General features: G+C 47.4%; 1 protein-coding gene and 1 long non-coding RNA gene across 2 annotated transcripts; one reads left to right on the top strand and one right to left on the bottom strand.

The window, feature by feature from the left end:
- Positions 1–5504: 5504 nt before the first annotated feature.
- On the bottom strand, positions 5505–7921 carry LOC146186932 (uncharacterized). The gene has a single exon (XM_084608147.1). It carries the CDS (start codon positions 7911–7913, stop codon positions 5505–5507), a length of 2409 nt encoding a protein of 802 aa, XP_084464273.1. The 5' UTR covers positions 7914–7921.
- A 3689-nt stretch (positions 7922–11610) lies between these two features.
- Positions 11611–17656, top strand: LOC146186931 (uncharacterized). The gene is made up of 3 exons (XR_014708182.1): positions 11611–12408; positions 14593–14721; positions 14829–17656. It is a non-coding gene; the product is annotated as an uncharacterized LOC146186931 (long non-coding RNA).
- The last annotated feature ends 577 nt before the right edge of the window (positions 17657–18233 follow it).

Below are 18233 nucleotides of genomic sequence, written 5' to 3'. Positions count from 1 at the left end.
ACCACCCATAGGTCGGCAAAATCACGTGTGCTCACGCAGGCTCACTCAGAAAATTTGGTCCATCGGCGGGCTCACTCTCACTCAGACTCACAAGGCCCCGACTCACTCATAATCATGAACTATAACTCACGAAAGTTGGCGACTGACTCGGTCTCACTCATTCTCATGAACTCAAACTCACGCATGATGACGGTTCACTCGGGCTCACTCAGACTCATAACTAATCCGGGCTCACTCACTCATCTAGACTCACTATTTTTGACTCGCGACTTATCTGCACTCACTCACTGCGACCTGCGACTCATCTGAACTCAGACGCATCATGGACTTACTCATGTCAACTCACGACGCATCTGAACTCACTCATCTCGACTCATTCATGTTTGACTCACGACTCATCTACGCTCACTCACTTCGACTCACGACTCATCTGGACTCACTCACAGTGACATGCAGGAGATAACCTTTATACCATTAACCAGTCATGCACATGGTTGAACTAATCTTGGCTACTGCCTCCCGGGCCTCAAAGGAGGACCAGATAACATCACCCTGCACTGCCTCTTTGGAGGATGAACAATGGGCTCTCGGTGCTCGTCTTCCCACCTTTCTCTGTCTTCGTTCCATAAATTCCCGCGTCGAGGACGTGGTACACAACACTGCATTTACATATGTCAGACCTGGCAACATTACCGCCTTTCATATGGTGTGTAGGACCTCCATTCTGTTGAACGACCACGACGCCTTGGCTCTGAGGACATTCTGGTTTCGCACCGCCTTCTCACGGAGACTGCTCTCGTAGTCTACCAGGTAGGTACGCTGTGTCATGAGGTTTATCCCGAGGTACCTGTAGGTTGAAGCCCACAGGATTTCGTGCCCTTGAAGCAGTGGGCTCGGTTCCACAGCCGTACTGACAAGAGACCAGCACAGTACTGCACTCTTCCTCTTGCTGAAATGTAGACCCAACTGCTCCGCGTGCGCTGTGCTGATATCCAGCAACTTTTGCAGTCCTGCCTTTGAGCCCTCCATAAGCACAATGTCGTATGCATACAGCAGGCCCGGTAGGACGTGTTGCACTAACCGGCCACTGTTCATGTATGACGTCAGAACCCTCGCCACACCTTTCCAATTCACCCTCAAGATCGCTCAGCAGCAGCATGAACAGCGGGGAGAGAGGGCATCCCTGTCGTAGACCCCGCTGTACCTCGACCGGACGAGACTGGAGGCGTTGCCACTTCACCACTACCTTGGCGTAGCCGGGCGATGACCTCTTCAGAAAGACCCCTGAGGCGCAGCATCCTAAAGGGTGTTGCCGCTGTCACTATCGATGCGGTTATCTTGTACTGCCAGAGCCCTGGTGTTGCTCCAACGATGGGGGGCGGTGAAACCAGAACTGGTATTCCACAGGCTGCTGGGGCAGAATCAGGGCTTTCGTCGATGGATAGCAGTGTCGGCGTTTCCAAGCGCACTTGAAGAACGGCAGCATACCACGAGGAGGTGACGACCAGCAACTGGGTAATGAAAACGAACGGTATTTTAAACAGGGAGTGAGGTGTTTGCAACATTCGAGCCTTACTGGACAAACGCACAAAGCGCAAGTGTGTGGCGGTGTGTTTTGAGAGAGAGAGAGAGAGAAATAACATTTATTGCACCCGTCAAAAGGTTGGTGAGGATCAGAGGCGAAGCTCTGTCCCAACCATGTCCTCCCCCTCAGCCGTCGACCTTTATCCCTTGGATCTTAGCAGCGGCCAGGGCAAGACGGATGACTTCTCGTTGCCCTTTTTCGTCCTGCTTGAGAAGTAGTGCCTCCCAGGACTCATCTGTTCGGTCAGGTTCTCCAAATCTAGGACACGTCCATATCATATGGATCATATCCGCTATGCCATCGCAACGTTTGCACCTGGGGCTAAAAATTTCCGGGTGCCACTTGCTGTAAAGCTGGGCGTTCGGAAATACTCCAGTCTGTAGCTTACGCCACATAACCTCCTCGCTTTTGTTGAGTTGCTTAGTTGAGTTGAGTTGAGTGTGTTTTGAAGCCATTTGGTTGAAGCACTCTGCTGATCTCCAATATGCCTTTCCTCAGTCATCTGTCCTGCCTGTATAGGCCTCAGGGTATTGCATCATGTTTTGGTTTACCGTCATATCCACACCACTGGAGCATTTAGAACGAGTGCAATGCTTCGCCTTGTTACATATCGGATCCACATACCGTGAACATTTACATACGAGATGCTGTAGTCGTATCGCGCTAAGTTGATTATTTTAAATCGGGGATCTTTCACATCATGTAAAAAAGTTATTCAAATAGCTGAGTGAGTACTGCAATGTATACGGTGTTGCATTTGGGTCGCGAGTGCCGGGGTTAGCGTACCGCTGCCAGCAGTTATTACGTGCGGCGCGCGGCCCCTCGGTAGCGTTGGCCTGGCGGCTCCGTGGACGGCGGACGGCATCAAAGGTGCCAGCAAAGACGAGGCGTCTTTTAACGAAACAACCTTTACTGTAACATCAGGAAGAAACGGGCAGTGAAGCTGACCCGGAGAGATTACAGACACTCTCACACAGCTGGTGTCTAGCGTCGTGCCAACGGCGCGTCAAAGTAGTCTCTCCCTCAGCGGAGTCGGCCGCTGCTTTTTATAGTTTTTCCAGTTCACAGGGAAAGGGTAAACCCTCACAGGAAAGGGAGAGCCAAACATGTTGGTTCACGACGAATGACTCAATCGCAGGTGTTCCGACCTCATCTCCTCCACCTCCTGCAGACAGGAGAGGGCGACGCACTTTCCCTCGAGCTCCAGGCTTGGCCACCTTTTGCACACACACGCACGCACAGGAACACGCTGAGACTTGTCGGCGGGAGGAATCGTTGCGCGGCCGATGAACGGCGTCGAAATGGCCGATCCGCTCGCGGTTCTGCCTGTTGCTATGCGGTGGCCGCGTCAGCTGTCCCACTTCTCGGTGGAGAAACGTAACAGACTGCCCCGCCGGGGAAGGGAGATCCCGAAGGGCAGGGGACTGCATCCGCTGTCCGGAGGGATCGGGATGTTGCTGCTAACCAGGGTCGTCCGACTCTGTTTCTCTTGAGCCAGTCAGCCTGAAGAAGTCCTTGGCAAGTCCGGGTTTCCAAGGCACTCTGCAACTTGTCTTCAGGAGAGATTTCTGACAACCTACAGCATCACAACCACGCTAAAAACTCAACTGGTCAGCCAGCAAGCACGGCACAAACTTCACTAAGTTTTGCCAGACTATTTCCCTCTTATGCCCCCATCTACATTAAAGGGGCAGCTTAGCAGCACTTGGAACGCGTCCACAAATTTGAAAATCGCATTTTCAAAACAGCATTTCAAACAAAGATAATACAATACAAATTTTCAAAATCCTATGTCAGGAAGAAAAACACCAACTAGTGAATAAAGGCTTCTTCTCAAGTTATGGGCTTCGACTTAAGCCATCGGCATTACCGTCGAGACTCCCCTTTTTGTAACGCACCTCAAAAGAATACTGCTGTAAAGCGAGGCTCCAGCGCAAGAGGCGACCATTTTTGGAAGAAGTTGTCTGCAGCCATTGGAGAGGGCAGTGATCCGTCTCGATGATAAACCTCGAGCCGGCAAGGTAGCACGATAGTTTCTGAACGGCCCACACGAGACAGGCACACTCTTTCTCGGTGGCACTGTACGCCTGCTCACGACCGGTCAGTTTGCGACTAGCATACAGGACGGGGTGTTCCTCTCCTCCAGTCTCTTTCTGGCATAGTACAACTCCCATGCCACGCTCACTAGCATCGCACTGAACCACGAACTCTTTAGTGTAGTCTGGCGATCGTAGCACAGGCTGGCACGTTAGAGCGCTCTTTAAGGCTCTAAAAGCGCTTTTCTTTGTCTCGTCCCAGACGACTGTTTGAGGCTCCGTTTTTCTGAGAGCATCTGTCAGGGGACTCGCAATATCAGAATACCTGGGAATGTATCTCTGATAGTAGCCGGCGACACCTAAGAACGACCGGATATCGGTCTTTGTGCGCGGCTGAGGAAAGTTTCGTATCGCGGCAACCTTTATTTCAGAAGGACGGCGACGACCCTGTCCAACCACGTGACCGAGGTAAACAACTTCGGCACGTGCCAACTGGCACTTGGGAGTTTTGACCGTTAAGCCTGCTTGGCGCAAACGGGTTAGCACTGCCCGCAAGTGTGTCATGTGCTCCGACCAGGATGCCGAGAATACCGCAACATCGTCCAAATAAGGCAAAGCGAACTCCTCAAGTCCCCGCAACACTTTGTCCATGAGGCTTGAAAAGCAGTAAGGCGCGTTCTTTAAACCAAAACTCAAAACTTTAGGACGGAAAGTTCCCATTGGTGAAATGAACGCCGCATACCTACTAGCCTGCTCTGTTAGGGGAACCTGCCAGTAACCCCTGACAAGGTCTAGTGTGGAAATAAACTGAGCGCTACTAACTTTCTCGATGCGCTCCTCGATGTTTGGGATCGGATAAATTTGATCCTTAGTGATGGAGTTTAGCTTGCGGTAGTCGACACAAGGACGAGGGTCCTTGCCTGGCACCTCAACCAAAATCAAAGGGGAGGTGTAATCACTCTCACAGGCCTCCACAACATCCAGCTCCAACATTTTCTTTACCTCAGCCTCCATAATATCGCGCTGGCGGGGTGGTACACGGTACGCCTTGGACCGCACAGGCTCAGAGGAGGTAAGTTCAATGTCATGAGTAAGGACAGAAGTTCTACCAGGCCTATCAGAGAATTGACCTCGAAACTCTTGCAAGAGTTCGTGCAATTCGGTTTTCTGCTCAGGCGAAAGCGGTGCTTTAGCGACTAATTCACTAATTAGCTGTTCGGTGACTTCCCTGTTCGTCACTGTACCTAGTCCCGGAAGTTCGACCGGAAGCTCTTCGGGCATGTTCACCATCATACTCACCACTGCTTCCCTTTGCCTGTACGGCTTAAGCAGATTACAATGGTAAACTTGATGTACCTTCCGTTTTCCTGGCAGACTCACTGTGTAGTTAACGTCCGACAATTTTTGCACAATACGTGCCGGACCCTCCCACTGCACGTCCAGCTTGTTTTTCAGCGATGGGCGTAAAATCATTACCTCATCGCCCACCTCAAAGCGACGGGTCCTAGCTGTCCTATCATAATGGACTTTGGCCCTCAGCTGAGCTTTGATCATGGCTTCTTCTGACAACTCCTGCGCCCGCCTCAAACGTTCGAGCAACCTGAGCACGTACTCTACTACGACTGGGTCATCGCCCTGGCCTTCCCACGATTCACGAAGCATGCGAAGAGGAGATCGCAGCGTCCGACCGTACACGAGCTCTGCTGGCGAAAACCCTGTAGTTTCATGCGGCGCGGTTCTTAGGGCAAACATCGCCGCCGGCAGGCATAGCTCCCAGTCAGTTTTTCGCTCAAAACACATAGCTCTCAAAAGCCGCTTCATGACGGAGTGAAGTTTTTCAACGGAATTCGACTGGGGATGGTACACGGAGCTATGCAAGAGCCTTATTCCAGGAATGATGTGGTCAAAGCGCTAGTGAACACTGTGCCCTGATCTGATTGGATTTCTGCAGGAAAACCAACTCGCGCAAATATGGACAGCAGTGCATTCACTATCTCCACTGAACTGAGTTCTTTAAGCGGGACTGCCTCGGGGAACTTTGTCGCGGGACAAATCACTGTCAGAATATGTCTATACCCTGAGTTTGTTACCGGTAGTGGTCCCACAGTGTCAATAACGAGCCTTCTGAACGGTTCCGTAATGACGGGCACCAACCTCATCGGCGCTCTCGATTTGTCCCCAGGTTTGCCCACATGCTGACAGGTGTCACATGTCTTTACAAACTCTTCTGCGTCCCGAAAACATCCTGGCCAATAGTACTCTTGCAATAGGCGGTCCTTAGTCTTTTTAATTCCTAGGTGTCCTGACCACGAACCTCCATGCGACAAGCGCAACAGATCCTGACGATAGCACTCAGGCACGATCAGCTGATCGAACTCAATTCCCCTGCGGTCTCGATACTTTCGGTACAGGACCCCATTTCTTACTTCAAAACTGACATTTTTCTTGGCGATACCTTCTTTTAGATTGCAGCGGATGTTCTCAAGGCTGCGATCCTTTCGTTGCTCGGCTATCAAAGCAGACTTGCTGACATTCAGCAACAAGTTAAGACTCTCTGACGTAGGCGCGACGAACAAACCTGCAGATAGCTCTTCTAAACTACCCGTGTTGGGCATTTTCTCTCCTGTATCCGGTGCCTTCAATTTTTCAGGCTCACTTGTGTTTACAGCGGACGTGGTCTCAATCTCAGCGTGCTGTTCCTCCGACCCTTTTTCATCGCTTGACAACCTCATCTTCGGAATTACCGCCTTTGCAGCTAGCTCCCGAGCTCTAGATCTGGTTAAGGCCAGTACGCTAGCCTCTCCAAAAACAAGCCCCTTTTCGCGCAAGAGGTGATCGGACTTGTTTGAAAACAGGTACGGGTACTGAGGAGGAAGCATAGATGACACCGCAGCTTCTGTCTCAAGAGCGCCGAAAGGCCCCTCAATAAGCACTTTGGCTATGGGCAAACATACGCTGTGAGCTTCCACTGCTTGTTTGATCCACGCGCATTCACCCGTGAACATCTCTGGTTCTATGTAAGAAGGGTGAACAACATCCATGGTGGCCGCAGAATCGCGAAGCACTCGACACTGTTTCCCGTTCACGAGGAGGTCTCGAGTGTACGGTTCGAGAAGCTTCATGTTCTCGTCACTTCTGCACAACGACAAAAACACGATCTTTGGTTTCGTCTCTGGACACTGCGCCGAAAAATGACCAGGCTTCTGGCACGTATAACAGACGCGCGATTGCCTTGCCTCGAACCTCTTTTTCCGTTCGGCTTCGGTTACCTCCGTCGCTTTATCGCCGGCCGGACTGCTTTGACTCGCATCCGCACCACGTTTTTTCTCCTTAGCTTTAAAGGGCTTGAACTTCGGCCTCTCAAACTTAGAGCCGAATTCCCCCTGTTGACCGTCCTTAGCTCCACGAGCCCGACGCGTCACAAACTCTTCAGCTAGCTCGGCGGCTCTATCCACCGTACTAACATCTGGCCTATCCATGACCCAATACCGCACGTTCTCGGGTAACCGACTGTAAAACTGTTCCAGCCCGAAACACTGCAAAATCTTATCGTGGTTACCAAACGCTTTTTCTTCTTTGAGCCACTCATACATGTTTGACATAAGCTTGTAGGCAAACTCTGTATACGACTCACTTTTGCTTTTCTCATGCTCTCGAAAATTCCGACGGAATGCTTCTGCTGACAGCCTGTACTTTCTTAGCAGACTCGATTTAACTTTGTCGTAATCCTCTGCTTCCTCTTTTGTCAAGCGAGCGATTACGTCTGCCGCCTCACCGGGTAACAATGTGAGCAAGCGCTGTGGCCACGTTTCCCGAGAAAACTCTTGCTTCTCGCACGTTCGCTCGAAGTTAACCAGGAACAAACCAATGTCCTCTCCAAGCTTAAACGGCCGCATTAGGTCACTCATTTTGAACGATTCCCGTTCTCCTGCACCGTGAGCCCGACTTGCACTGCCAGCGCGTCCCGCGTTTATTTCGAGACGTTTCATTTCCATAGCGAATTGACGGTCTCGCTCCTCTTTCTCTTGCCTTTCCTTACGGTCTCGCTCCTCTTTCTCTAGCCTTTCCTTACGTTCACGTTCACGCTCACGTTCACGCTCCTCTTTCTCTATCCTTTCCTTACGTTCTTCAATGATCTCAAGGCATTCCAAAAGCTCGTCATCTTCAGCTTTCGACTCAAGAATAGCCTTTAACACTTCTGGTTTTCTGAGTTTGTCTGACAAATTCAGACCCAGCTCCTTCGCAAGCTCTAGCAATTTCGGTTTGCGAAACGACTTCAAATCCAAATCCATGGCTGTTCCGAATGTTGCCTTCTCTACTGCCCACTATTGCCTTGCTGCAATTAACCCAGCAACAACGACAACACAATTACCAGCTCTGTTCTCTACTTAACAAAAGCCTGGCAAAACTCAGTAGAAGAAAGTCCCGCACTCACCAACCTCGCAGCCAAGAATCCAACGCAGTCGTTCCGCTGCAGGCAACCAGTCATTACACAGGGCTCGTTGCACTGCTCCCGCCTTTCCGCTGAGCTGCTTTGATTCACGAGTCACGCCTGTGACATCTCCGCTCTTCCCACCAGATGTTGCACCTCGGTCAGGCCTGGCTCGTTTCACCGACCACGGTCACTGCTTGGTCGTCCTCGTCTCTCCGCTGTTCACCAGTTGTTGGACGACGGTATCGTCTGGCTCGTCCTTCCAACCACGATTACGGCTTGGTCGTCGTCATCCCACCGCTGTTCACCAATTGTTGCATTTGGGTCGCGAGTGCCGGGGTTAGCGTACCGCTGCCAGCAGTTATTACGTGCGGCGCGCGGCCCCTCGGTAGCGTTGGCCTGGCGGCTCCGTGGACGGCGGACGGCATCAAAGGTGCCAGCAAAGACGAGGCGTCTTTTAACGAAACAACCTTTACTGTAACATCAGGAAGAAACGGGCAGTGAAGCTGACCCGGAGAGATTACAGACACTCTCACACAGCTGGTGTCTAGCGTCGTGCCAACGGCGCGTCAAAGTAGTCTCTCCCTCAGCGGAGTCGGCCGCTGCTTTTTATAGTTTTTCCAGTTCATAGGGAAAGGGTAAACCCTCACAGGAAAGGGAGAGCCAAACATGTTGGTTCACGACGAATGACTCAATCGCAGGTGTTCCGACCTCATCTCCTCCACCTCCTGCAGACAGGAGAGGGCGACGCACTTTCCCTCGAGCTCCAGGCTTGGCCACCTTTTGCACACACACGCACGCACAGGAACACGCTGAGACTTGCCGGCGGGAGGAATCGTTGCGCGGCCGATGAACGGCGTCGAAATGGCCGATCCGCTCGCGGTTCTGCCTGTTGCTATGCGGTGGCCGCGTCAGCTGTCCCACTTCTCGGTGGAGAAACGTAACAACGGTCACACATTAGCCTGACGGCCCCGCGTGTGTTATGGCGCTCGTCTTCTGTGCCGAAGAAAAGCGGGATCGAATCCCGGCCGCGGCGGACGCTTTTCGATGCAGGCGGAAAGCAAGAAACCAGTGTGCTGTGCGATGACAGTGCACTTTAAAGCTTCCCAGGGGATCGAAACTTCCGCAGCACTCCATTACGGCCTCTCTCACAGCCATAGTTCGAAACTTCCAGAGCCCTCTATTACGGCCTCTGGCGCTAATGCCGAAGCGTTCACGCACTCTCTCCAGCACGCAACCAGATTTCTGTATAAACATGGTAATAAAATTCCAATCAAGAATTGTGTTAGCCTGGAGACACAAGCTCCCTAGTCCTGACTACAGCTTGCTTAAATGACATATTCACAGATATGGAATGTTAGCAGTTAGGTATCAAGGTTGATGAAGAATATTTGCGATTCGCTTTGACATAGCCTTGTTAATTAGCTCCGGCGAACAGCTGCAACAAATGATTAATGACCTACAGAGAAGAAGCAGACAGGTAGGCCTAAAGAATAATATATTTAGAAATCTTAAAAATATTGGAGGTCCAGGGAAAGGAACAGACGTTTAAAATATGTAGTGAATCTTCCCCCCCTCCCCAAGGTATACTGCGCACACAAAAACAAAGACGAGAAAGGTACAAACAAGCGCTTGCTGTGTATACCTTTTTCGTCCTTGTTTTTATGTGGGCAGTATACCTTGAAGATATATGTCTCACCGACTCGCCCAACAACGCGCTCTTTTAAGGTAGGGAATTGCTGGAAGTGGTAGGCGAATACGTGTGCTTAGAACATGTAATAACTTCGATGCGGACCATAAAAGGGAAATAACTAGGAGAATAAGATACGGAATGCATTTGGAACGTACTCTCACATTATGACAAGCAGCTTACCGGTATCGCTCGTCAGAAAAGTATATAACTGTCGCTCCTTACTGGTACTCACCTATGGGACTAAAATGTGGAACCTAGCAAAAACGTGTTCCACTTAAGTTGAGGACAACCCAGAGAGCTATGGAAGGAAAATGGTAGGTGTAGCCTAGAAAAATAGCAAGCAGGCAGAATGAATAGACGAAACACTCAAGTTGCTGATATTCAAGTCTACATAAATAAAAAAAAAGGCATGGGGAAGACATGTAGTGCGAAGAGAGGATAACCGGTAGTCGCTAAGAGTAACAAATTGGATTCCAATGGAAAGCGTATACTGGGTCGGCAGAAGATTAGGTGGTTGGATGAGGTTAAGTTCGCAGGGATCAAGTGGGCAACGCACTAAATGCGAGAAATGGTATAAAGCGACGGAGTGCCGGTCATGGGTATATTCAGCCTGGTGTATCGAATTATGGCGTATATCAAACTCCCACAATATTCCATTGTAAATCCTATTTAAATCCATAACTATTATATATGATAGCATATAAAGGTCGTTTGGCCTAAAGTAATGAGGAAAACATGCTGGCAAAACGAGCGCCTACATGCAATGTCCACCGCTGCTAATCTGGACCTGATGCGTCGTTGAGAAACAGATGGCGCCTCCGCGTTTGCGCCTGTAAAGCGTCGCCGCTCCTCCCATCACGTGTTGCAGGACCGATAATGAAGGGACATGATGCTAAAACAAGGAGGTGTGTGAAAGGCCCCTCCGAACAAAAGAATATTTTTGAATGAATGAATGAAAACTTGATTTTCACTGTAAAGGAGCCCTTCATATCCCGCCCCCGGCACGCAGGCTGGGGGGCGGGATATGAAGGATATGATAGAAAACTATTACATCGTCAAGATAACACAAACAAGTGATCCACTTGAAGCCTCGGAGCAAAGAGTCCCTCATGCGTTCGAAGGTTGCTGGGGCATTGCAAAGGCCAAAAGGCATGACTTTGAATTGATAAAGGCCGTCAGGGGTGATGAACGCGATTTTTTCATGGTCTCGCTCGTCGACAGAGACCTGCCAGTAGCCGGAACGAACCGCTGCCGAACTTCCTGCAGGTGGCCGAATTCACCCTGCAGTGCGAGTACGAGGGGGTCGCACGTGTTTGCCGGCGCTGCGGCGCTAGTGGCCACGTGCGCGCTGCGTGCGATGTCCCCTTGTGCGCGCGCTGCGGGGCCTTCGGCCACGCTTCGTGCAACCTCCCCTGCCCCCAGTGCGGCGCGGACCACGCGCTGATCAAGTGTGGTGCTAGGACGTTCGCGTCCGTGGCCAAACACGCCATGGTAGTGGCCGCTGCAGCCGCAGCTGTGCCACAACCCACCCAGCCTGCTGCCAAAGAGCCGACCGACGCGTTGTCTTCTGAACAACCGCCGGAAGGCACCGAGCCCACTGAGCACAGAGTATCTTGTAGCTGTCTTGATATGTCTATATTGGTCACATATATCTTGAGCTATCAAAGACATCTACAAGACGTCGCTTGGTGCTAGTCTAGAAGACATCATCGGCAAGATGTCTAGAATCTGTCTAGTGAAGAATTTTTATGTCTTCAGCTACGCAAGACAGTTATTAGCCGGCTTACGCCAGATGTCTTCTAGAGTTCTGCTTCAGAAGTCTACCATACTTCCTAACAAGACGTTTCAGGGTCACATATATGCGCCTATAGTGCAATATGTACACAATTTAACTGGACGACACTGTTCTGCATACTCTAAGTATAAATTGTCGAAGGTTTGTTCTAGCAATTTTTCAGCTTGCAAAATACTGTATCCAAAGTGCCTGCGCTTTTGAATTAAGCATGCAATTTGGGCTGTTTCCAGCATGCAGGACCAATATGGCACCAAGAAATGCTGTTTAGGCGATGGGTATCTGAACATAATGTACAAAAGCCACTGACACCTTCATTTCTGCAGCCGATAGCCACACGCGTACTGTGTTCGACCTCGCTGGGCGCAGTCCAGTCCGCCGGAAGACTCCAAACTCCGAGTGTTCACAACGACAAAGTAAGCTAGCGATGTACCCGTGTGTGATAAAAGCCAGTAGTTCGCACAGAGGAAAGATTTGCTGCGCCGATGTTAATACGGAACGCCAGCTATGCACGATCCGCCATTCCCAAACTTCGCGCGCCGTGGCCTTTTCGCACCCCTCCTCTTTACAGCGAGATAGAAAATAGTGCGCCAAAATAATTACGCAAGACGCAGGTTGTATTTACCGTTTTGAAACAAATACGTCATAAGCAACAGTTACATTTTACTTGTATATCTTGTTTTATGAAATATATTTCAGATTTCTATTGTTTTTAAAGTTATTGTATCAATGCGCTGCTCGGCGGCTGGCCATTTCAAATTTTCGTCGTGTCTAGTCGTGTCTGCACGTTAGGCCGTTGGTTTGTGACTGCGTTGAAAATGTATCCCGCACAGCGGCTGCTACTTCTGGCTGCAAGGCAAGCTTCGCTGGGTGAGTAAGAAATTGTTTCTTCTAAATGAGTCACTTAATGGAGCAGTAAAGTGACTGAGTGTTTTCTTTTTCCGATAAAAATGCTGCAAAGACCGTTGTTTGCATCCGCCGCCGCAGGCTGTATGGGCGAGCAAGATAGCGCGCGCGGACCGTTTAGTCAGTACGAAAGGCGGTGTTTTATGGCGCATCTACAGTTTTGTGCATGCAGGAAGGTTTTTCGCTTGTAATTCCACTCGCCGCGTTTCGTGAACTGCCATTGGCGGCGGAACCTCGCGATGTAATTCTTCAAAATGAGCTTGGCGATCCGACGTCTTTCGTTGATTGCCGCTGGTTCTAACACTTTCCCAGGAAACACAACTGAGCACGAAAGTCTGCATGCTTAGGGTGGCCTTCACTCTGCAGCAAGATACAGAAAATGCGCACCGTCGAGTGGAAGCCGTGCATTGGTCGTCAGCCTGCAGAGCTCTATACGCGCTAAGTTATGCCGCGGTTGCGAAAAAGAAAGAGAACGATCTCAATAAGCCGCCTTAGAGGGGAGGGTAAGGTGCATTCTGGCCACAGCGACTCTCCCAACTGCTAGCAAAATACTCTCTGCCTGTTCACAGGCACAAGTTTAAACACATAGCGAGATAGGAACGGCGTACAAACATTCTGCAGTGATTTAATTTTAATAGTTCATAAAATGTTTACAGACAGCCATTACATTGCCGTGATTAAGTGATTTTACATTTTCATATATTCAGAATGCACAATTTAATTCTTTTTAAGTTCCTGAACTGCATGCTGTGTGATGTGCTGGTGCTCTTTTTGCTTTGGTCCTCAGGTTTTTTTTTTTTTTTTTTTTTTTTTAATTGGCGGAAATGTTTTAAGAAATTAAGCTTCAGTTGAATTGGTACAGAAAGAAATCGAAAGCAAATCTTTCGGACGGACCTCATATAACGAAAAGCCTATTATAATATACAAAAACATATCAATTTCATTTGTTTTCTTGCGTCAGGGCCAATAGACTCTTCCTATCCAGAACTGGGAAAAGAAAAGAGAGTACTGAATCATAACTTACTTTTAAGGCGTATAGAATGTAGCCATGTTATAAATGGGTTCAGTGTATGCCTTCTGGCTGTCCTCAACAACAAAGCTGTGACTCCACGCAAACCTTTTGATAGCATATGGACTCCTCCCGAAGTGAAGGTGTTTGGCATCAAAGGTGAAATACCTTCATTTAATTTCAGTTCAGTTCAGTCGTGTCCAACTCTTCGTGACCCTATGGACCATGTCACGCCACGCTTTCCGGTCTCTCACTATCTTCCTAACATCACATAACTTCCTCTGCAGTGCCTCAAGGATGCCATCTAACCATCGCGTTCGCTGCCTACCCCTTCTCCGGCGACCCTCAACCTTTTCCAGCATCAAATCTTTCTCCAGCGACTCCTCTCTTCTCGTCAGATGACCAAAGTAGCTGAGCTTTGACTTTAGAATTAACTTAGAATTAAGTTTAGAATTTAGAATTTAATGCTCTTTTTCACATTGTGCTGTTGTGTCTGTGTTTGGTGCTCTTGTTATTTTGTGTCTGCGCGAATTTTCATGTAAACAAAACACTTACCCAACAGCTCAAGCAAGTGAGCTATGCATCCTTTTTTTTTTTTTGCTCTGGGTGCATGGTCACTGTTTAAAATATTGCTTTCATTTGTTCTAGGAAAAACTGGTGAGATGCATACATACATAGGTACCTACATATATACATGCATAGATACATACATAGGTAATGCATCCATACATATATACATGATACATAGATTTATTTCTTCTCTACATATGTTGAATGAAACACTTAGCAAACTCAGAGGCAGGAACCTTACCCAGCATAGAAAGTGACTCTCAATAAAAAAAAAAGAAATGTATAAATCAGGAAAATGGTGGTTCTCTTCAGGTGTGTCTGTTGGTGAAGACAAGAAAATGTTTTAGCCTTCGAGGTCATCAAGGAGTTATTAATATACATATATTATACACAGCACTATTTTGTGCTGCTAGTGCGTGTCTTGGTTAAACATATTTCTATTGTGTACTCAGTACTCTCAACCTTATGTGACATATTTTGAGGTTAAATTCATATCCTATGTTTTGTAGTCAGTGATTTGCTTTATTAAACTTCACAAGAAATCTTTAAAGCATTGGAACACCTTGCAGGTTGCCACCACCTCCACGGCTGCCTAGCAACTATCCTTTTCCTGTCTGTGTGACAAACACAACTTAGCAATGAGGGCCACAGGACTGACATCTCACTGGGCAGTCGCGGGCTACTGACTGAATACACAGGTATGGTTTGACTGTGCCAAAAACTTAGAGTTGCCAACAGTGGGACTTTTTCCTTCTGTTTGGGAGCTCATATATCTAAATCGTGCTTTTGATTTTAATCCTGGCAGGTGTGACATGGAAAGCCTTCAACACCAATGAAACTTAGTTTTGCCGACGTCACAAAAGAGTGGTTGGTGTTTGCCTTGTGACAAAGACCAAGTCCACATCTAAAGGCGCTGCAGAGCCACCATGAACAGTGCCACAATAGCAAGCAGCTGGGATCAAGGCACCTTCTGTGCTCATTTACAACTCAAGTTTGAAGCTTTGTAATTTTGCAAAGGTAGGCCTCCAACAATTGACAGAGAGGAGCCTCCCAATCAATTGAGCCACAAAGGAATTCCCCCTTTCATGGCAGTAGGTGACAAAAAGAGGCAGTGCAGCTGGTGTTCAGTACCGATAAAGAAAAAGCTGCCCAGCCTAGTGAGCTGTGGACAAGGGCTGGAGTGGTACCAGTGTTGAGAACGATCTGATTGGCAGAAAAGCCTCCTTTGAGGAATATTCGCCCCTTCATTCTTAATTTGTAACTGACTGCAGTGGATCTGATAGCCCTGGAAGTTTTTTTTTCAATTTTCTCTGCCCTCTAGGGTTGTACAGAATAACAGATGCACAACCCATGCCAGCTCCCTCATTTTACGATGCTTTCATGCCAGAATGTTGGCAGTGGTATTCAGACCTTGTTTTTTTTTCAATGCCTTTTCTCCATGCATAATAACAGGCTATTTAGCGTAACACAGTCGCACACAAGACAGAGGACACCATCAGCACTTACAACTGTTCAGCGGAAAGCAGCCGATATACATAGCCTACTCAGGTGATGCGCACGGGTACAAGGCAACATGGAAACAGCACCATTTTGTCAAACTATGCGTGAGAAATTTTTCTTCAGTCTCATAAGAAAAACCAATTTGCTGCTGACACAGCTGTAACCTGCTTTTTTATATGAAGGGCTTCTAGTGTTTCATGAGCCGTTACCCACAGTTTTCACAATTGGTGCAAACCCTACGGTGCACGAGAAGTCGCTCACCTTCATTGTTAATGTCTTTTGCATGTTCCCTAAGTTGGCCATTGACGCAGAATCCTGCTTGTGCAAAATAAGATTTTTCTACATGACAGTAGAATTTTATAGACGGTGGTGCACTTTACGAAATGCTGGCCATGTCTCTTCTGACAGCCGACCTGTTTGCTTTCGTAGCTTATGTGACGGCTTAGCTGAGCAAGCTTTCAGGGAGCAGAGGATACCATCTATACATTAAACAGGTTTGAGCTGTGTCAGTGACACTCCAGCTTTTCTTTGCGGCTGAACAGATATTTCTCATACCTGCTTTGATAAGATTGGTGCTGTTTTCCTGTTGCCTTGTACATTTGCACATCAGCAGTGAAAGCTATGCATCGACTGCTTTCCCCTAAATAAACAGTTGTAGTCACGTGGTGTCTTCTTTCTTGTGTGTGTCTGTGTTATGCTAAATACCTTTTTTATTTCTGGAAAACCAACTATCTCAGCAGTTAACTTCCTTCTTTTTATACCAGCAGAATGTGAAGAGCAGCACGGTGTGCAACACTGAATTTTATTCTTTTTTTTTTTTGATCTCAGCAGTTTACTTCCTTCTTTTTATACCAGCAGAATGTGAAGAGCAGCACGGTGTGCAACACTGAATTTTATTCTCTCTTTTTTTTTTTTTTGCTGTGCCTTCTGTACTCCTCGCAAGCTGTTTGCTGCACTACAAAAGGTAAGGGCAGTTGGTGCCATCATGGCTGGTTCATGCTGCCCTTATCTTTTGTAGTGCTGCAAACAGCTTTTGATATGGAATATAGTGGTTGGTATGTACAATGACAGGGATGCAAACCTTTTGCTCCTTCCTTTTTTTTCCTTATGGTGCCTTCTAGTGTTTCTTGTAGAGTGATGTATGACCCTTACCTGCTACCTTTTCCTTAGTACTTTTTAGTTATGATAGTAGAATGTAACTATGACAGGCATGCAGCCATTGCATTTTTTTTTCAGTGCATTCTAGTCATGCTAACAGGAACAGCAACAGTGAAGCAGTCTTGGCTTCTTTTTTTGCAGTGTAGATTTTTTAATGGATTTGATGTCGTGCCTATTGCTCAAGTGTTTGTGTAGTTTCTACAAGATGTATGTATGACCAGCATTCAGTTGGTGACATGCATGCACATATGGTATGAAATGCAACACGTGATGATGGTCCTTTGTGAAAGCGCCTTTTTCTGTATACTGAAGCTTTTTCATTCGAATTTGTTGCTTTGTTTTATTTTGTACAAACATTATGCAGATAGTTCGTTCAACCACTCAACCAGTTTTTGTACACTTTTGCATACCTATCCCTGTTTATTTCTAGTCATTTCCTGTTGTTTGGAGTATGGATGTTGTCATTCTTTTGTAAACAGATCATTTTAAGCTTGGAGAGAACTGCATTATTATTTTGTCATTTTCATACCACTTGTAGTGTCTAGTTTCTGTGCTTGTAACTTCGTAGTGCATTGTTGAAAAAAAATCAAATATATGATTTACACATTTTGTTTCCTAGCACCTTTTGTAGTTATTGCCGAATCTCCCAAAGAGCACCCAACCATGGCTGTCCACCTTACAGTGTGGCATGTTTCCTAAAAAGAATGTGTACAGTTCTCACTTACTGTTTGCAGTTTTAATGTCTGTGAGAATGAATGACAATGTGCATCATTCTTTACATGTCATGTGTTCATGAGTTGGCTCTTTCTGGTGTTTTCTTCCTTGGTACAATATTAGGCTTCAGAGAACCACATTTTTTCATTTGCATACTGTTGCTTGTGGCTTTCCTTGCTTTTAACATGCATGAGATTAAGTTGCCTATTTGCAATGTATAATGTTGAGGAAATTAAAGAGTTCTGTAGTTTACTCATCTCATTTTCTAGCATTGGGTGCAGTTACTACCAAACTTTCTAAAGAGCACCTGATGGCCATTAACAGTGAAATGTGGCACGCTTTGTAATAAAAACATACAGTTCTCATTACTAGACAACAGTTGTAGTGCATGAGAATTAATGATTTACAATTGTACATCAGTTTAGCTTGCATCATAACTGAATGTGTGAAAGAGCACTGTGGGTGTGTGACGGCAATACAGCTTTAGTTGTAGTAGCATCTGATGAGACTATATTTTTTGTCTGGCAGTGGTGTTGAAAACCTCTGCAAATACATAAGCATTTCAGACAGTTTTGCCAGAAATAGCAGAGAATAAATAATTTAGAGCATTGCAGGAGATTCTAGAGCTCATTTTAGACATTCAGAATCTATTTTAATGATCTCTAGATGATGACTTGCAAGACGTCTTGCAGCTTAAAAAAGTGGGTGCATTAGCTGAGCTAGAAGGCAGCTACAAGAAGTACCAAGACATATAAAAACATCTTTCATATCTTGTCAAAGCATCTTTTAAATGTCCATCAGCTGTCTTGGGTGCCACTTCAGATGTCTATAAGGTGAC

This window comes from Amblyomma maculatum, chromosome 6 (assembly GCF_055883805.1).
Source record: "Amblyomma maculatum isolate TAMU_Amacu chromosome 6, ASM5588380v1, whole genome shotgun sequence".
Taxonomy (NCBI): Eukaryota; Metazoa; Arthropoda; class Arachnida; order Ixodida; family Ixodidae; genus Amblyomma; species Amblyomma maculatum.
This window is presented reverse-complemented; position numbering and strand designations above follow the sequence as displayed.